Raw genomic sequence first — 17,861 nt, forward strand, 5'->3', positions numbered from 1 at the left:
AACCTTCCATGAAAGATCATACTGCATTTATCGGAAGAAAAAAAAAACATACTACCGTGTGTAAAAATTTGAATTTCTTTTTTTGATTTTTTTAACTAAAGCATAGTTTCGTGTTTTATATATATATATTCCGTGTTTACCCCTTTTTAAGCTAAGTTTTGGCTTCTCCCCTATATGTCTCACGTTAAAATATGCAGATTCAAAATAAAAATTGAATAATTTTCAATTTGCGTTGCGATAATCAGGATTTCTCTCCTCTTTATTGGTTCATTATTTGTAACTCAAGTTTTCTCTTTATTATTTTCTATTTGTGATTAAAAGGATGTTTTTCACCCATGTATTACTATTCATATTGGAATTGTGTGTTGATTTTTTTTAAAGGCAAAAAAAATTGTGGAACTATATTACTATACTATTACTGAAACCTTTGTTAAGCCAAAAAAATAACAAAATAGAAAGGAAAATGTTGTTTGTTACGAAAGTGAATTTCATAATAGTCGAACAACGTTTGATTTCAGTAAATCTCTTTTTACATGTTTTTAAATTTTTTTAATCAATATCTATTTTATAAAATCATAACCGTCTATTCTATGTTTCGTGCAAATTACATGTTTTTACATTGGTAGGTATTTTATTACAAATAGCATCACCCAAATAAAAAATATACAACATAGTTGGAATCTCGAAAGTATATATATATATATATATATATATATATATATATATATATACTTACCAAACAGATTTTTGAAAAACTAAAAAGTACCTCCAAACCCAATGATCCAACAAAATGTCCATTCTATAAAAAAATCATATTAAAATTAAAAAATAAATACCTACCAACCTCAAATAACGATAAAAATTAAAATTGAGTTTACCATTTTCTCTTAATTATAAATAGTTTTAAGTTGAATTTTATTGTTGCAAGTGTGTTAAATGGGTTACAATGGTGTACAAGGTAGAGATACTATTAGTTGGGTGGGGGATCCATCGGGTTAATATTGTACTTGCTGAGCATATAAATGGTTGTAGGGGGGATAATATGTCAGAGGAAAGACCTTATAGGAAGAAGGTTTGGAGGTGATAAAAGTCCACTTCTTTTGGCAACCCACGAATGCCCTTTGTCTCTCTGATATGGTGGGCATGGAAATTGAGGTGAAGAACAACCCTGGCCGCTGGAATATGTTGGCAGAATCATAAGCTTGTCCAAGGATATGGGCATGAGGGGAGTGCTACTGCGGCATGGAAGCTGGGATTTCGATATGTGGAGGTTGAGTCAGACTATGCTAATGCTGGATATCTTGAACTCCTGTGATATGAACTCCATTTCTATGCATGTCCATGTTTCCAAGAGTGGAGAAACAAAAGGAGGGTTGTGTAAGAGAACTCACAAATAATTTATATTATTTTGTTTCAAGCTCAAGATTACGTCTAATTTTTTACGACCACTAAATTTTCATTAACTTATCAAAGTTACAAGTATTATTCATTCTAGCTCTTATACTTATAGACTGTATCTCAAACTTGACTTAAACCATTATTTTTTGTTCTATCAAGGCACGTTTGACTCTAAACAAGTTAACAAGATTTGTTGAAAGATTGTTTATGGACTAAAATATGATTTTCTAATTGGCATATATATCACTTAACACTTTTAGTCCTTTTTTCACGGTATATAAACTGTTTTGAGAGCTTTGTATATTTAGTTTTCAGAAAACTTTATAATAAAAAATGAAAGAATGATTCAGATAGATAATTAGTATTTTATTTTTTCAAAGTTTCTTCTATATATAGTTTACCTTCAACTATATGTTGTCTCCGTTGAATTCTTCACTCAATTATTCTTCTAATATCTTTAAGACCTTTGGAATATTTAATGTTTGTATTAAATGCACCTTCTTTTTTGATACAACATGCTAATAGGATAACATATTTGGTACTTTAGTAAGAAAGTCACATCTTTCATCATGGTAAGTTTACAACAATAAGACGGTGTCTTTTTATGAGAATCAACGTTTTTTAAATTATAATTTTTTTTTATTCTTTGTAAGACTTTGAAAGATCCTAAAAAAATATTTTTTGAAAGAAAGAATCTCAAATATAAAAAATTAAATAAATATTTTAAATATATTACTTAAATATATTTATTTACATTTCGATCAAAATAATTAAGATTCATCACATTCAGCGTTATTAATGCATAGGAATTGAGAGCTGCAGCTTACTCTCATACCTCGTGTTGTTAATGGGGTAGCAGATAAGCTTGCTGGTTGGGGTGGGGTATGCGTCATCGGGATCTTGATCAATGTTGGGAATCTCCTCCTGACTTTAATTTAGAGCGTCTGTTAGTGGACTCTTCTACTTTGTAGTTCTTCATCCTTTCTTTACTTTACAAAAAAAAAAAGGATCCCACACATTTTTTTTAGGGTGTTGTTAGGTGTACCCAGTAATTTTTTATTTTTCGAAAATTGTCTTTCTTTAAAATTTTAAAATTTTAAATTAATGATTCAAGTAAAACTCAAACTTATAAATTTCAAGTTATTAGCACAACATTCTGACCAATTAAGCTAATGAATTAATTATGTTATAAAATAAATAATTTTGCTATACATAACATTAAAATTTCCAATGCATACGCGTATGTAAATATAAATAATAAATTTTGATATAAATCATACGAATTATTTAATTTGTATATTTTTTTAAAAATAAAAAATATTTATTTAATATATATTAAATTTTGTAATAATAAAAAAAATTAATGACCCATCAATAATATTTTTAAAAATAAAAAATATTTTCTATTACAAAATTTAATATATATTAAATAAAAAAATATTTTTAAAAAAATATATGGATTAAATAATTCGTATGATTTATATCAAAATTAATTATCATAAAATTTATTATTTAAATTTACATGCACGTTACTTTCGTAAGGATTTTTTTTAATGGAAGAACCTCTTTCGTAAAATTCTTACGAAAGAAATTTTCGTAAAAAAAAAAAAAACTCTTACATAAGAAATTCCTTTATAAAATCATATGAAATAACTTTTTGCGTAAGAGTATTTTGCTAAGTGCACCTAGCAACACTCTTTTTTTTATTGGTGCAGCCATTAAGTAAGTTATGCAAACATGTGTTTGTGTTGTGTCTAGCCTACCAAAACTTAGCATTATGAGCTACCTCATATCAACGTGTAAAAACCAAACTAAATCATCTTACTTCATCGGTTCAATCATGAATGAATTATGAAACTCTTTTTGTTTTTGTTCAATCGCTTAATTTGTTATCTAGTTTACTTTTGACAACTAATTGATTAAAGTTTCAACTAATTAAATTATGACTTAAAATATTTACTAATTCAATATTTATTTTTAAACATTACTTTATCATGAAAATAAACATTTGGGTGACCTTTGTGAATAATAACCCATTCGAGGTGATTGCTGTTTATAGGTTGTCACTGATTATTACATAAATTCAATATTTTTTTTAACTTAAATCACATATTTGTTTACTAGAGACAATTTCGTTGGAATAAAAAATATTTATAATATGGTAGTATTAATTATTTTAATATTTTTTCCACTCAAGACTTAAATTTGGCAAATTATTTTTAAAAAATTAAACTTGTACCACGTAAAAAATGTATGTACTTCAGGAGGGAAAATCTAAATTACAAATACAAGAAATCAAATTTACACTTTATTGTACAACTATATAGTTATAAAAGACAAAAGAAGAATAGCAAATTTGTGTTCACTTTCTTTTGCATTCGGATTCGTATCCACTTTAATTGATGCAAAACAGTGTAGTGGTAAATTAAAGGAAGGGGCGTGCCCTCTTTATTTTATCGAAAACATGTAGGTTTGGTGTGTCCAGATTGCATAACAAGAAAGGCACAATTAAGAACAAACACCTGCTGCTATGCTTAAAAAGCTGACTTTGTAAGGAGAATGCCTAGGTTTCGGTAATGCTTTAATGAACAACTTGGGCATGGAATATTTATCATTACTATTGTTATTAGGAAAAAGCAACAATTTTTGGTATGGGAGAAGCATTAAAGCATCTTAATCTGGCATGGTCAAGCCAAGACCAGCCAGGTTGGAACTTCTCTTTTGTCCATTTGTTTCCAATGCTTTTTTTGGACTCATGCATTGCCATTTGAAACTGGTATTTTTATTCTTTTAAAAGAGTGTGTAAGATTTGATGGAAAGAGAAAATGGAAAAGATTTGATGGAATTATAAAATGATATACTTTCAAGAATCCTCAATAAACAATCAGGTAAAAAAAACTAAATTTGTACCTACTTCCATAGACATTCAAAATTGATCAAAAAAAGTTTTTTTTACTTCAATCAAAACAGTTAAAACCCTATTTTAACTATTTTATATTAAAATTAAAAATTCACTTAAATAACTTACATTAATATTTAATAATTATTTTTATTATGCAAAGTTGCAAACTTCTAAAATAAAATTCTATTTTTAATTTTAAAATATACAATATCAGATTAAAATTTATCCCATTAAAATAAGTTTTAAAATTTTATTTTAATGAATTCAAATTTAAATTTATAAAAATGTTTAGTTAAATTATTCCTTCACACAACATAACAAATTTTCACTTAATCGTTTTATCTGGAGAGTCATCTAATAATATCTTTAATAGAGATACTTGTAAGAGTTGTTTAACTTTAAAAATATTATTTAATTTTTTCATTGAAGCATATAATATGAGGTTGCTTATATAAGCATTGTTTGTTAAATAAGCAATGGTCATTTAATAAAATTATATCATAAATAACATATTAATAAATATAATAGAACCCACCAAATTAATTCAAACACTCATTTTAATTATTTTAACATTAAAACAAATTTTTATTTAAAATATTTAAATCTATATAAAATTATAACACACAATTGTTTTTGATAAATAACTCTTAAATAAATTGTAGATGCTATAACCAATTCAATGAAAGATAAGGAAGTAGTATCGCGGTAAACAACGTTGGATCATGCCACTAAACCTTGGACCCTCCATGCTAACGTGTTCATGGTAAAATAGGTAAAAATATTTAAAAATATATTTCACTCATCACACCCATAGATAGTGACGTGAGAAGATGGAGTGAAACTCAATTTATTTATTTATTTTTTCTGCAAAGTTACTATATATTTTTGTATTATTAATAAAATTTTAAACTTAAATATACCTTTTATTCGTAAGTGTGTTTTAGTTTTGAGTTTTACAAGATTTGATTTTTTTTTATTCCTCTAAAACTTTAAAAATATTATTTTTAATTCTTATAAAATAAGTTATTCCTCTGAAGCTTAGTAATATTTTTATACTAAAATATTATTGATGGGTCATTAAAATTAAAAAATTAATGACCCATCAATAATATTTTAGGTCTCTAGTAATACTAAGTTTTACACTTATGGTGACCCAAAATTTATAGTTTTAATGTAATTTCTAATATTTTTATTTAATAATTATCTACCATTAAAAATATATCTAATAAAAAGAGTGTGAATAAAAAAAGAATAAATTACACTCACACCCTTCTGTTTTTTACAAATTGCACATGATGCTACTCATTTTTTGAGTTCTATAATAAATTTCTTAATTGTTTAGCTTAAATTACATCCAAATATTAACTCTCCCAAATACTGTTTAATAATTTAACAAAAAATAGACACATGCTGGTTACCTGGTCACATGATCTTTAATAAAAATTTATGTCTAAAATATTTTTATCTTTTTCCTTTTAACTCTATAAAAAATGTCATTATTTTTAACCTAAAAATATTTTAACATTTTTTTTCTTTTTTCTCCAATTCGTGAACCCATTTTTTTTGTTGGCATGAACCCACATTGTTGGTACTTATGTGTTAACCCCCTTAATTTTTTTTAGTTCAATTTTTTTTTGTGCGTGTTAGATATTTTGATTTCTACATTTTTGCTGGACATGTTAAAAAAATGTCCATTGATTGAATATGATATTTTGCTTCAATTTTTAGTATTTTACTCATACGTTTTGTGTTTTTAATTCATTTCTTTAAAATATTTATTTCTGATGACTAGATGTTTAATATAATGTCTTAATAAAAAATGACATCTTAGTGTTAGTAACAATAAAATAAAAATTAAATATTAAAGAAAAAATTAGTATTATCATAAAAAAAATCCATTCACATAACGAGTAAAAATAATGTAAAAAAAAAGAAAAAAAAATATCATATGCGATTTGAGAAATTTACTAAAAAAAACAAACAAGGGCACCTTCACCTTGAAATTTTGCATTTCATTATCATTTTCACTTTTTTCTTGCTACAATATATTATTGTAGCCGCGCAACTCTCACAAATTTTTCTTTTCATTTCCCCCGAAACATTCCTGAGTGCAAATCCAAAATTCCAAACTCAGAAACCGCCATCTCTGGGATCACAATCACTTCCTTTTCTCTCTCTCTCTCTCTTCTTTTTCTTTTCTGTGAAGCTTTTCTATCACATTACAAAGACAGAGCCCACAAATTTTGGCTCTCTCTCTCTCTCTCTCTGATTCAGTGGAATGTGAATGAGAGTGAGATGAACACTTGCCAGTTCCGGCTCTCGAACTCTTTCTTCATCTAGTGTGCCAGCCAAGAAGGACTCTTCATGGCTGCAAGGCGCGTGTACCAAGTTTGGAAAGGAAGTAATGTAAAGTTCAATTCTTTTCATCTTCTTCCTTGCAAATTTAGCCTCTTATGCTTGATGTGCCATCTGGGTATGCTCGTGGCTCCGTGATTTGCTTCGTGCGGAACGCTTTTGAATTTCCGGGGCAGGTTTGGTTGCTGGAATGTGCAAGTGGAGTGGGAAAATTTTATGCTCGGAGTTTTTTTTTTTTTTTTTAAATTATAAGTTTGGTGTGTGTTGAAAGTTGAGCTGGTAGTGAGGTGGGGCTATGTGTTATTTTTTGGGGATTCTTCAACTTGCTGAGCTGTGCTGTGTATGATTACAGTTGGTTTCAACTCAGTTGTGTAGTTTATGTTTATTAGTATAAGGACAAAGTACCTGCAACAGTACTTTCATGTTGTGCCTTGTGTTAACTAATTGTAAGTGTTAGGCTCAATTGGCTTGCTTTGACTTTTGGGGTAAATAGTTTATGAAGAAGCAGAATTTGACCTCCCCCCACCCCTAATTTTGCTAAATTTTTTGGTCAGGGTGTGTTTTTTAGTTTTGGGGTGAAAGGAAGGTAGAATTGAAGAGTATAATGAGTTTGGGCTTTTGATCACTTTTCAATTTGTGTCTTACAATGATACTATGATAGTTTTTGAACAAAATAAATAAACAATGTAAGATAGTTAGGACTTTGTTTGAATTAATTGGGTAGCTCCTTTTCTTTTCTTATTTATGTTTTTGACGTTTGTTGAAGAAGGATGGGATTTATTTCAGATATTTTTAGGTGAATTTATGCTTTGAATAGAGCTGTCATGGAGAATTTTTAATTCTCTTGGGGAAATGACTCCTGACTAAAGATAAATCGTAAAGTTGATGAATAGATTATTGAACGAGTAAGATATGATGTAGGTTTGATCATTGATTGTATTAAATTGGCTTAACATGGGATGGACCACTTGAGCAGCCTAGACAGGTGTGTACGACTGTTATGTTCGGTATGATGTCAAGTGGTTTGTGGTAGAACAAGCTTTGAAAGGATGAGAGATATTAAGTGTATGGGTGATTAACAGATTTGGGCATGGGGAATTTTCCATGGTCTAAGTAATTACTCTTGAAGATATGCTGACATTAATGTTTTGATCCACTGCTCTTGCATAGGTTAGTCTTGATCTTTGGTAAATTGATACCCACATGAAGTAATACTCTGCACAGCTACTGGTTACAGTATTTTTTGTTAGAGATGGATGATGGAGGGTAATATTTGCTGGTGTTGTTGGTTGGAAGATTGATGCTAGATAATTGGTTGGACTGAAATCTTTTCAATTATTCTAATCTGCAGCCTACAAGAGGTGATCTGACAAGTAGCAACAATGGATGATTATGTTTCATCATGCGTTTGGGGCTCGCTTGTTTTACCTCATTGGTGTAGAATACAATGAGAAACAAAAAAGATAATAACCTCTGAAGTTTGCGTGATATAAGTTATGATATGATCATGGACACATTCATCAAATGGTAGTTGAACTATTGAAGTTCATAAAGAAATAGAGACATCTAGGTATAAACATGCTAAAATAAGCTGATAATACTATAGGTAGGCCACTTTTGTGGTACACCTGCTGAATTGTTTTGGGGTTCCTAGCCAACAATGAGTTTCTCCAATCATATGTTGGAGCTTTTCTCTTTACATGCCTTAAAGGTTTTGAAAGGAACAAAGAGTGTTAAATTTTATCGCATTGTGCAGTATATGTAGTTATCTAGTAGTGCATTTGGTTGTAATGAAATGCGTGTATTTTCAAGAGCACCTCTTTCCCTTTACAGTCGTCATAGGATAGGATTGTCTCTATGATGGTTCTTGGTTAATGGCTGCTTCAAAGAATCAATCATTTGTATGCGAAAATATTGGAATACTTTATTGCATTTTTGAGCCACTTTGGCTCATTGGGTTCTTTCTGTTTTAGATAGGATAGGAGTTTCTTTCTGTTTTAAATAGGAGGATTCATTATTCTCCTTATAATCTACGTTTGGGTCCTCTTGAAATGTTGTAGCATTCTGTTAATATTGCATTCTTTTGTCTAATTTCATAAGTGTTTTAGTTTTTGTCACAAAGTATTTTCTGCAGATTTTAAACTCTTAGTTTACTTTGTGGTTAATACTTTTCTCCTGATCTTCTGCAGAAATTCATATGTGGAGGGAGGTTGGTATTCGGGCCCGATGCGAGGTCCCTGTTTGTCACCTTGTTGCTGATTATTGTTCCAGTTATCATCTTTTGTGTATGTGTAGCAAGCCATCTCCGGCATGAATTTTCTTCGTATAATTCTGGATATGCTATTTTAGTGGTGGCTATTCTCTTTACTATTCATGTAAGTTCTGTTAATTTTTTCTTTCATTAATTGATGTTTTTATCTTTCTGTATGCATAATTAGTTTTGGCCTGGCCGGTTTTCAAGTTCTATAGTCCAAATTTAATGCAAGCTATCATATGCCAAAGAAAACATGCTTTCTACTGTTCACCACAATACATTCTGTCCATCTCTTCCTCTATACCTGTTATGAGCCCCTGCAGAGAAGTGCTGAAGTGTGGCTTGTTTAACTCAGTAACTGACAAGTCTGACATATCAAATCAGTTTATCATGCATCTATTAGCTTTATTCCCCCTAATAATTTTTGAATTTAATAATTAAAGTTAACAGCAGTTTTGATGAATGGTGATAGCATTTCATTATTAAGATGTTGATTTTCTTTAATTTTCTTTACTGTTCTCTTATAGTATTGTCACAATATAATCTCACAGCCTATGTTTCTAGGTCCTTGTGGTTCTCTTTCTCACTTCATCAGGTGATCCAGGCATCGTTCCAAGGAATCCATATCCACCAGAAGAAGAGTTTCGTTATGATTCTTCAGTTTCTGTTGATGCTGGGGGAGCTGGACGACAAACGCCAAGTCTTCAGTTCCCTCGAACAAAAGAAGTTGTAGTCAATGGCATTGCTGTAAGGGTGAAATATTGTGAGACTTGTATGTTGTATCGTCCTCCTCGTTGCTCGCATTGCTCCATTTGCAACAACTGTGTTGAGCGTTTTGATCACCATTGCCCTTGGGTGGGCCAATGCATTGGTCTGGTATGATAGTTGACAGTCATGACATGATTTTTTGATACATGTTTTTCTTCTTTATTGATGTATGCTATTTACTTGTTTTCTTTGTTCTTATGTATTTTTGTGCCTTTTCCAATGTGCAGAGGAACTATCGTTACTTCTTCATGTTTGTTTCTTCAGCAACTATTCTGTGCATCTATGTGTTTTCCCTCTCGGCTTTGTACATCAAGGTTCTGATGGATAATTATGACGGCACAGTTTGGAAAGCAATGAAAGAATCCCCTGCTTCTGTGATACTAATGGCTTATTGTTTCATCTCTTTGTGGTTTGTTGGTGGACTGACTGGTTTTCATTTATACCTTCTAGGCACAAATCAGGTCAGTCAATTTGTTTTTGACATTTCTGGTTTTAATATTTCATGGATTAGTGTACCTTTAGAGAGGGCGAACCCTGGTGCAGCGGTAAAGTTGTGCCTTGGTGACTTGTTGGTCATGGGTTCGAATCCGGAAACAGCCTCTTTGCATATGCAAGGGTAAGGCTGCGTACAACATCCCTCCCCCATACCTTCGCATAGCGAAGAGCCTCTGGGCAATGGGGTACGAAGTTTTTTTTAGTGTACCTTTAGACTAGTTTGTTACTGTGAATAAAAAAAAGGTTAAAAGAGATGATCTTCATGGTATTAATTCCACGCTGCTTTATCTAAAATACTTCTATTATTGTTTCTGGAGAGTTTTTGTGTTACATGAATATCTTCATCATTCAGGTTATTGCCTCTTGTCTTGCAGACTACCTATGAAAATTTCCGGTACAGAGCTGACGGAAGGATCAATGTTTTTAACCGGGGCTGCTTAAATAATTTTCTGGAAATGTTTTGCACAAAAGTAAAGCCCTCAAGGAACAATTTCAGGGCATTTGCTCGAGAGGAGGTACCACCGAGACCGCGGGCTCCGATCATTCCCCGGGATCGTGATGACTTGGGCGGAGATCGCCGCCCTAAGGTTGAAGCCGATCTTGATATTGGTGAAGACCTATTGAAGATATCACAGCGCAGGAACATTGAAGAACTTGACGAGGACATTCAGGGCAGAGGGAGCAATGGACCACCCGGCAATACATCTGAACCTGACTCAATTATGTCCTCAGATCATCGAGCTCCCACAATTCGATCCGATGCTAGGCACTTGAGTTGGGAAAGGAGTGGAAACTGGGAAATTGCACAAGATGTCCTTGCCAATTCAAATGTCACAGAAAGCAGAAACTATGTGACTTCAAAGGAAATGCGCCAATGAGGGGTGTGGTTTTGTCTCTTACGATATTTTAATGGCTTCAACCATATATGATGTGGGATTATTTGGATACTAAAGATGGAATAGGATATGGGAGCTGAATTGGTTTGAACTTTTGGTATAAAAACTTAGCCTACTTTTTTGTGGTAGCCCTAGTTCTTTGGGAAGGCATAGAAACGTTTGCTTGTAATTTGTTTGAGAGACAGTGTCCTGTTTTTTCTTCTTTTTTTTCCCTCTTATTTTTTAACAGTCCCATATATGGATCTCATCTTTATTTGGCTTTATTCTTTATGTAAATAACCAATTATGATACTGAAAAAGCTTCTCTACATAATAGTATAATACTGCATTTTAGGCACTGTAAAAATGCGTCCTCTGTTGGAAGTGCTTTACATTGCTATTAAATGTGATTGTAAGTGTGATTGGATAAATATATTAATAAAATATTTATTTACTCTCTCGGGTATTTTTTTTCTTTCGATAACACACTCGAGTTTTGAGTACAAGTAAAAAAAGTTCATATATTTTGATGTTAAACATAAATAAATTTTAAGTAACTTCACTATGATTAATAAGAGAATCTCTGGAGTATTTCACCACGGCACTTCTTCTTCCGCAAGGTCGAAGCAGAGCAACGACTGAGGGAAGAAGCATACTTAATAACACAATCTTCAAAATATCTTTAGTTTAATTTAATTGAGATTCTATTTTTAATAATTTATTTTTATTTTTAATATAAAATTTTAATAAAAGATAATTTGAGAAGGAAACTTATTTTCTACGTGGAATTAACTAAATTAAATGATGTTAATTATTTTTTTTAATTTATGCGAAATTATTTTTTAGTTTAATGATTATGTACTATTAAAACAATTTGACACTAATAAATTATTATTTATATGAATTTTAAGATAATTATTATAAAATTTAATAAATTATTATTGATTGTACATACTTCTTTATTTTTATAATCATATAATCAAGATCAGAGGAAGTAACTTAAAAGGAATATATTTTGTTAAGCTTTTGAAACTTAAATAAACAATGTTTTAAGAATATTATAAGATATTGCTATATTTAAAAATTAAAATTCATAAATATAATAAATAAACGTATAATATAATAATTTTTTTTTGTGAAAATATAACATAATAACTGATGAATGAGTGTCAAAATTCAATACACAACATCATTAAAATCTATTATCTTTTTCTTAATATCTACTCCAATTAGTGTCCGATTTTTTTTTTTTAAATATTACTTTGAATTCAAATGTGCATTTATATGAGAATATTAGAAAATCTTCCCGTTTTTATTAACTGTCAATTTTTTTGAAATAATTTGTTTCTATATTTATATTTGTTTTCAGATTTCAAGATAATATTAATTATTTTTTCTCAACTATACCCTTATCTCCATTAGTTATTTTATACATTTTTTACAAAATTAGATAATAGATAATTACAAAATTTAAGAATAAACTGATCATCTATATTGTCCAAAAGCTAATGGATGAATACGTTGGAAAAAGTTTCCATATTCATTTCTTTACTCTCAAAAAATCAAGTGAATTTATTCTAGGAGAGAGAAATCAGCGTGGCAATTTGAAAGCAGAAAACGGAGTCATGGAATGAGTGCAGTAATATATAGGAAATGGAATTGCAAAATGCTTTAGAATCAACAAATTTAACAATTTGCTTGGTCAGTGCAAAATAACCTTAATCAACAAATTGTGTATTTATTATATAGATTGAATTCAAATTTCAAATTATAGTAATTAGAGAAAAAAAGTTTATTATTTAATGTTGAATTGACAATAATTGTTGACTAATTTCTTATCTAGAAAATCCAACTTATAAAAAAAAATGTTTTTCACTCCATGGATCATGACCAATGGTTGTACATTGCTATAAATATGTCTCATTAGCCTAAATCAAACACCAACTGAGGAACTCTTGATTAAAACTTTCTCTCACAAAATGAATTCTTCAGCATTATGTTCTCTGATGCTCACCCTTTGCTTGATCCTAATTTCTCATTCTCTTTTGCTAGCAAATGCTAAAGCCAATGGTCATCGTGGCCTACTTGGAAATAGTCAGAAGCCGATGATTGACCAAATTTGCAACCAAACCTCAGAGAATGAAAACGAGTGCCTTAACATTTTGAAAGCAGATCCAAAAATCGTGCAAGCAAAAGACTATTTTGAAATTTCAAAGGCGATCCTAGAGTTGGCCATAACGAAGTCAAAAAAGGGGCAGGAATTCCTCAAAGGGTTGGCACAAAAAACTGGTTCTCCAGCCATTGCTTTGTGTGCAAACCAATGGTATCCTTACACCGTTGGATCGTTAGGGAGTGCCCTAGCTGAGTTGAAAGAAAGTCCTGATACTGCCAGTTATGATGCCAAAGTTGCTGGTGATGGACCTGTATACTGTGAGGAAGCCATTGCTAAAGCACATATTGTTAACCGTGACATTTCTGCTATTAACCACCAAACTTCGTTGCTTAGCTTTGTTGCATTCCTAGCCACAAATTATCTTCCAGAAGATTAAAGGGAATTTATGGTGTCAATTTGCTTTGTAAATGCATGCATATGTACAAGGTTAACCTAAGGTGTGACAATCATTAAAAAAAAAAACCAAGGTGCGACAACTATTATGTTTTAGGGTCTCCTTTGGTGTGGAGAAAGAATAATTAATAATAAAATGGTAGTTTACTGCTATTTGTTCTTGGAGATTTCACCAATATCTTTTTTGGCTTATGTATGGCATTTTATTTATTGAGATTTAAGCCTTTGTCTCCCTTTCACAGATTCGAACTATATATCTATCATGTGACATTTGTAACTCCACCTTAGCACTTGTTTTATGTGTAGATAGACAGAGTTTGCATAAGTTTTTTTTTTTTTTTGGCTTTAAAATTATTATCGCCATCCTGTAAAAAAAATATAATATTTTATGAAATATAGTGTATGCAATAATTTATGCATTTAATGCTATTAATCTAATAAATAATAAATATCTTGTATCATTTGCCGTGAATAGATATATTTGATTATATTATTAAATATTTTATACGTATTAATTAATAAATGTAATATATATAAGGAGTAATTCTTTTAGAGTTATATTATATTCTCACCATTTATTTTTTTTTCTATAAATTTAATAGTTATAATAAGTTATTAATTTTATCTGTTAAATTTTTAAAAAATAAATAATAAAAATGAAGAATAATTCTAAAAAATTACTTATGTAGGTTGATCCTTTTTCATATATGTATGCTTATTATACAAGGCTTTTCATCCCCTAAAAAAATATAGGACTTTTTATATCTTTTTAATGGAATTATTAGTCGTGTAAAATATTTTACACTAACAATAGAGTGTTACTCCATATTTCTTCCTCTCTCTGCAACCTTAATTTCAATTTCTTCTTCTCTATTTACGTATGGAGAGTTGAGGTTTTGAGATGAGTGAGTGGGGTGGAGGATGGTAGTAAAAAAAAAATGAAATGTTGAGATTTTAAGATGAGGAATTATAACTTCTTTCTTAACAGGAATTAAATAATTAACGTATAGGTTTACTGTACATAAAATAGATAAAAATTAATATATTTTTAGTCCTTCCAAATTAGTATTTTTTTTTTTGCCTTTTGTTCTTGCAATTTTTTTTATAAATTATGTTTATTTTATTTTTTAACCTTAAGACAGTTTAGATAACGCTTGAATAATGAAAAATATTATTTAAAATATTATAAGGATAAAAAATAAAAATATATAATTTGTGAGGATTTTAAAAAAATTATAAGGATGAAAAAAATATTAAATTACAAGGACTAAAAAATATTTAAATATTAAAATGTTCTACTTTCGATCTTTTATTTGAGAAATAAATGATACTTTATTATTTGCTAATTATAAGAAATATAGGACTAATATCAAACATATTAGTGACTATTTTTTTATACCCTTGATTATTATTTTTGAAGCAATACCCCTGATTTATAGTCTATTAATGACATATTATTGATCATTTTTTTTATAAAAGTGAATATATTTAATTAGTTATTAACAGTATAATTGCATTGGATATTGTCGATCAGTATCATTATATCTAACAATGACTTTAACCAATTAATTGAATGATTTTTTTAAAAAAATTTAAATTTATGACAATGTTAATTGTAATTTATTAATTTAACCATTTCCTCTATCTCTAAATATAATACACTATTTTAAAATTTTCTTGTCACTCTTTTCTAATTATCTCTCGCATTAATTATTTTTAACAAAAATATTATTAACTATTTTAGTAAATAACTAATAATTGTTATGAATTATCTATTTTTCTCTCTTGTGAGGATTTAAAAATTAAAGAGTTTATTTTAAAATTTTAATGATCTCTTGCATTAATTATTTTAATTTTAATCAAAATACCCTTAATTATTTTAGTCAATAAATAATAATTACTATGAATCATCTATTTTATTCTCTCATGTAAGGATTGAAAAATTGAAGAGTTTAGTTTTAAAAGTTAAAATTCTATTACTATTATTCTCTCCCATACATTAATTATTTAAGAAAAATATTACAATTACAAGATAAATTTAATACAAATAACTAAATTAATCAGCTTTTTAAATATATGTTAATCTTAATGAATTAGGTATTTATTTCATATATAAAATGAAAGTAACTTTTTTATTGGAAAAATATTTTTTGACATAAGCATCAATGCTTAAATAAATGACCAATAACTTAAAAAAATTGATACAGTAATATAAGATTATATTGTGTTTACATGTGTGAAAATAATTCATTTAACTATAAAAAAATTTAAATGAATAATAACCGGACAAGTGATATTAGTTTTTGTGTGTTCACAACATTTATGATATAAAATAATACAAGGAAAAAAAAAAGCCACCATTGCATATTTATCTTTTCTCGGTACACTTCTCTGATGAGAATGATTACATAGAAATTAGTGCTTGTTAAGAGTTGTGCCAATTAAGCACCGTTATGGTTGCTCTAAGTGACCTTAATGTTGTGTTTGTTTGTTTCCAACGAAGGAAACAATTTTGAGAGGATAGAAATGAGTATTGTTTGTTTGGTAAGGATGATAAAAGTGGGAAATAAATTTAAAAATGATAAACTCATTTGTATTGTTTTTACTTATTTTAACTCATTTCTCTATTTCTTTTTACATTTCTTCTTTATTTTTCTTCGACAAAACAACATTTCTCACATATTTTAATTCTTTTGTTTATTTTCATCTATTTTATTTTTTTCTCTCAACCAAACATAAAAAAAGGTATAGAACAATTTTAGTACTTTTCTCTTAAAAGTAGTGCTGTAGTTTTTTGAATTTACGTGATACTATTTGCTTCATTTTAGGAACAGGTTTTTTCAGAATTAATTCAAATAATAAAAAAATTCTTTCAATTTACTACGAAATAATTGGTGAAAAGTAAAATGAAATGTTTTTGGTAAGAAATAAAAGCTTTAATTATTAATTGTGTAATGTGAGCACACAGCATTCACTTTAATTGATAGTATAAATTTAGTACTGTACTAATTTTTTATTTTTTATTTTACCGACATGAGTGGTTATTGGTCCACTTAGCAACCTTGTAGTGCCAACAAGTTTTTTAACGTAATTTTTTTTTTCTGGTGTACAAGTGTTTGAACGTAATCTTAGCAGTTTGTTAGTCGATGAATTTTAACCACAATTGTTGACTTGAAATTCTAAAAGTTCAATCTAAACCTAGTAAAAAAAAATACACATAAGCATTATTATATTTAAAGGGTGAATTTGTTACATGACTTTTTAACCATTGAAAACCCATGCCAGTCGCTGTACATTCCTATAAACATGCATCATAAGCCAAAATTAGGGTTTGAGATACTATAAAAGACCCCAACCCCTTGAACAATGAATCCACCCCTCCCATACCAAACCACCCAAGGCACTTAAAACTCCCCACCAGAAAAAAAAATGAATTATTCTCTTGCCCTAGCCCTAGGCCTAATCCTCATTTCTTGTTCTCCTTTGCTAGCAAACGCTAGAGGCCACCATCATGCAGGTGGCCATCATCTAGGGTTGGTAGGGCAAATCTGCACGGAACTCATCCAAAACCAGACGACTTGCACGGACCTTGTAAAGGCAGCAGATCCTAAAATTGCACAGGCAAAGACATTCCAAGAGCTTGCACAGGCAGTGCTAGAATTTGCCGTGAACAAGGGAATAGAGGGCCAAACCTTCCTCAAGGGCTTGGCACTGATTGAGCAATCACCAGCCATTAAGGAATGTGCAAACTTTTTCTATGATGGGGTGGTTGGATCCTTCCGTAGTGCCTTACGTGAGTTGAAAGAAGATGCTCAGACCGCTAGCTATGATGCCAAAGCGGCTTATGATGGCCCTGACGGTTGCAATAGAGCCTTGGCCGCTGAAAATATCAATAACCCTGCTATTACTGCTCTTAACAGCGAAATAGCGTTGCTTAGCCAAATTGCATTCGAGGCCATATGCAAATATTCTAATTAAGACAATTTATGTATATACCAATGCAAATATTTATATGCATGGGTATGGGGGTTACTATTCTTTTTGAATCTCCTTTGGTGTGGTGGGGGAGTAATCAATAAAACCAAAGCTATTTGTTCTCTATTGATTAACTTTTTACTTTTTCCTTTTCTTTGCATATATATATATATATATTCTTATTATTATTGAATTTGATCAATGGAATACAATCTTGATAATATATAAATATAATTTAAAAATTAGATAGAAAAAAAATAACATTTTATATTA

General features: G+C 29.6%; 3 protein-coding genes across 3 annotated transcripts; all 3 read left to right on the forward strand.

Annotated features, from left to right (window-relative positions):
* Window positions 1-6,343: 6,343 nt before the first annotated feature.
* Window positions 6,344-11,361, forward strand: LOC114370020 (protein S-acyltransferase 8-like). The gene is made up of 5 exons (XM_028327309.1): window positions 6,344-6,706; window positions 8,845-9,030; window positions 9,474-9,785; window positions 9,905-10,138; window positions 10,547-11,361. The coding sequence occupies exons 1-5, from the start codon at window positions 6,665-6,667 to the stop codon at window positions 11,048-11,050; spliced, it is 1,278 nt and encodes a 425-aa protein (XP_028183110.1). The 5' UTR covers window positions 6,344-6,664; the 3' UTR covers window positions 11,051-11,361.
* Window positions 11,362-13,016: 1,655 nt separating this feature from the next.
* Window positions 13,017-13,671, forward strand: LOC114370458. Its single transcript, XM_028327818.1, has one exon. It carries the CDS (start codon window positions 13,027-13,029, stop codon window positions 13,594-13,596), a length of 570 nt encoding a protein of 189 aa, XP_028183619.1. The 5' UTR covers window positions 13,017-13,026; the 3' UTR covers window positions 13,597-13,671.
* Window positions 13,672-16,987: 3,316 nt separating this feature from the next.
* Window positions 16,988-17,729, forward strand: LOC114369361. Its single transcript, XM_028326580.1, has one exon. The coding sequence runs from the start codon at window positions 17,043-17,045 to the stop codon at window positions 17,589-17,591; it is 549 nt and encodes a 182-aa protein (XP_028182381.1). The 5' UTR covers window positions 16,988-17,042; the 3' UTR covers window positions 17,592-17,729.
* Window positions 17,730-17,861: the final 132 nt, after the last annotated feature.

This window comes from Glycine soja, chromosome 10 (genome assembly GCF_004193775.1).
Source record: "Glycine soja cultivar W05 chromosome 10, ASM419377v2, whole genome shotgun sequence".
NCBI lineage: Eukaryota > Viridiplantae > Streptophyta > Magnoliopsida > Fabales > Fabaceae > Glycine > Glycine soja.

Excerpts from the sequence above, each read along its gene's own strand:
- LOC114370020 (XM_028327309.1), top strand. The coding sequence starts at position 6,665 with ATGGCTGCAAGGCGCGTGTACCAAGTTTGGAAAGGAAGTAAT. Across the intron at positions 6,707-8,844 it reads AAGTTTGGAAAGGAAGTAAT|AAATTCATATGTGGAGGGAG; the intron begins GTAAAGTTCAAT and ends GATCTTCTGCAG. Across the intron at positions 9,786-9,904 it reads TGGGCCAATGCATTGGTCTG|AGGAACTATCGTTACTTCTT; the intron begins GTATGATAGTTG and ends TCCAATGTGCAG.
- LOC114370458 (XM_028327818.1), top strand. The coding sequence starts at position 13,027 with ATGAATTCTTCAGCATTATGTTCTCTGATGCTCACCCTTTGCTTGATC.
- LOC114369361 (XM_028326580.1), top strand. The coding sequence starts at position 17,043 with ATGAATTATTCTCTTGCCCTAGCCCTAGGCCTAATCCTCATTTCTTGT.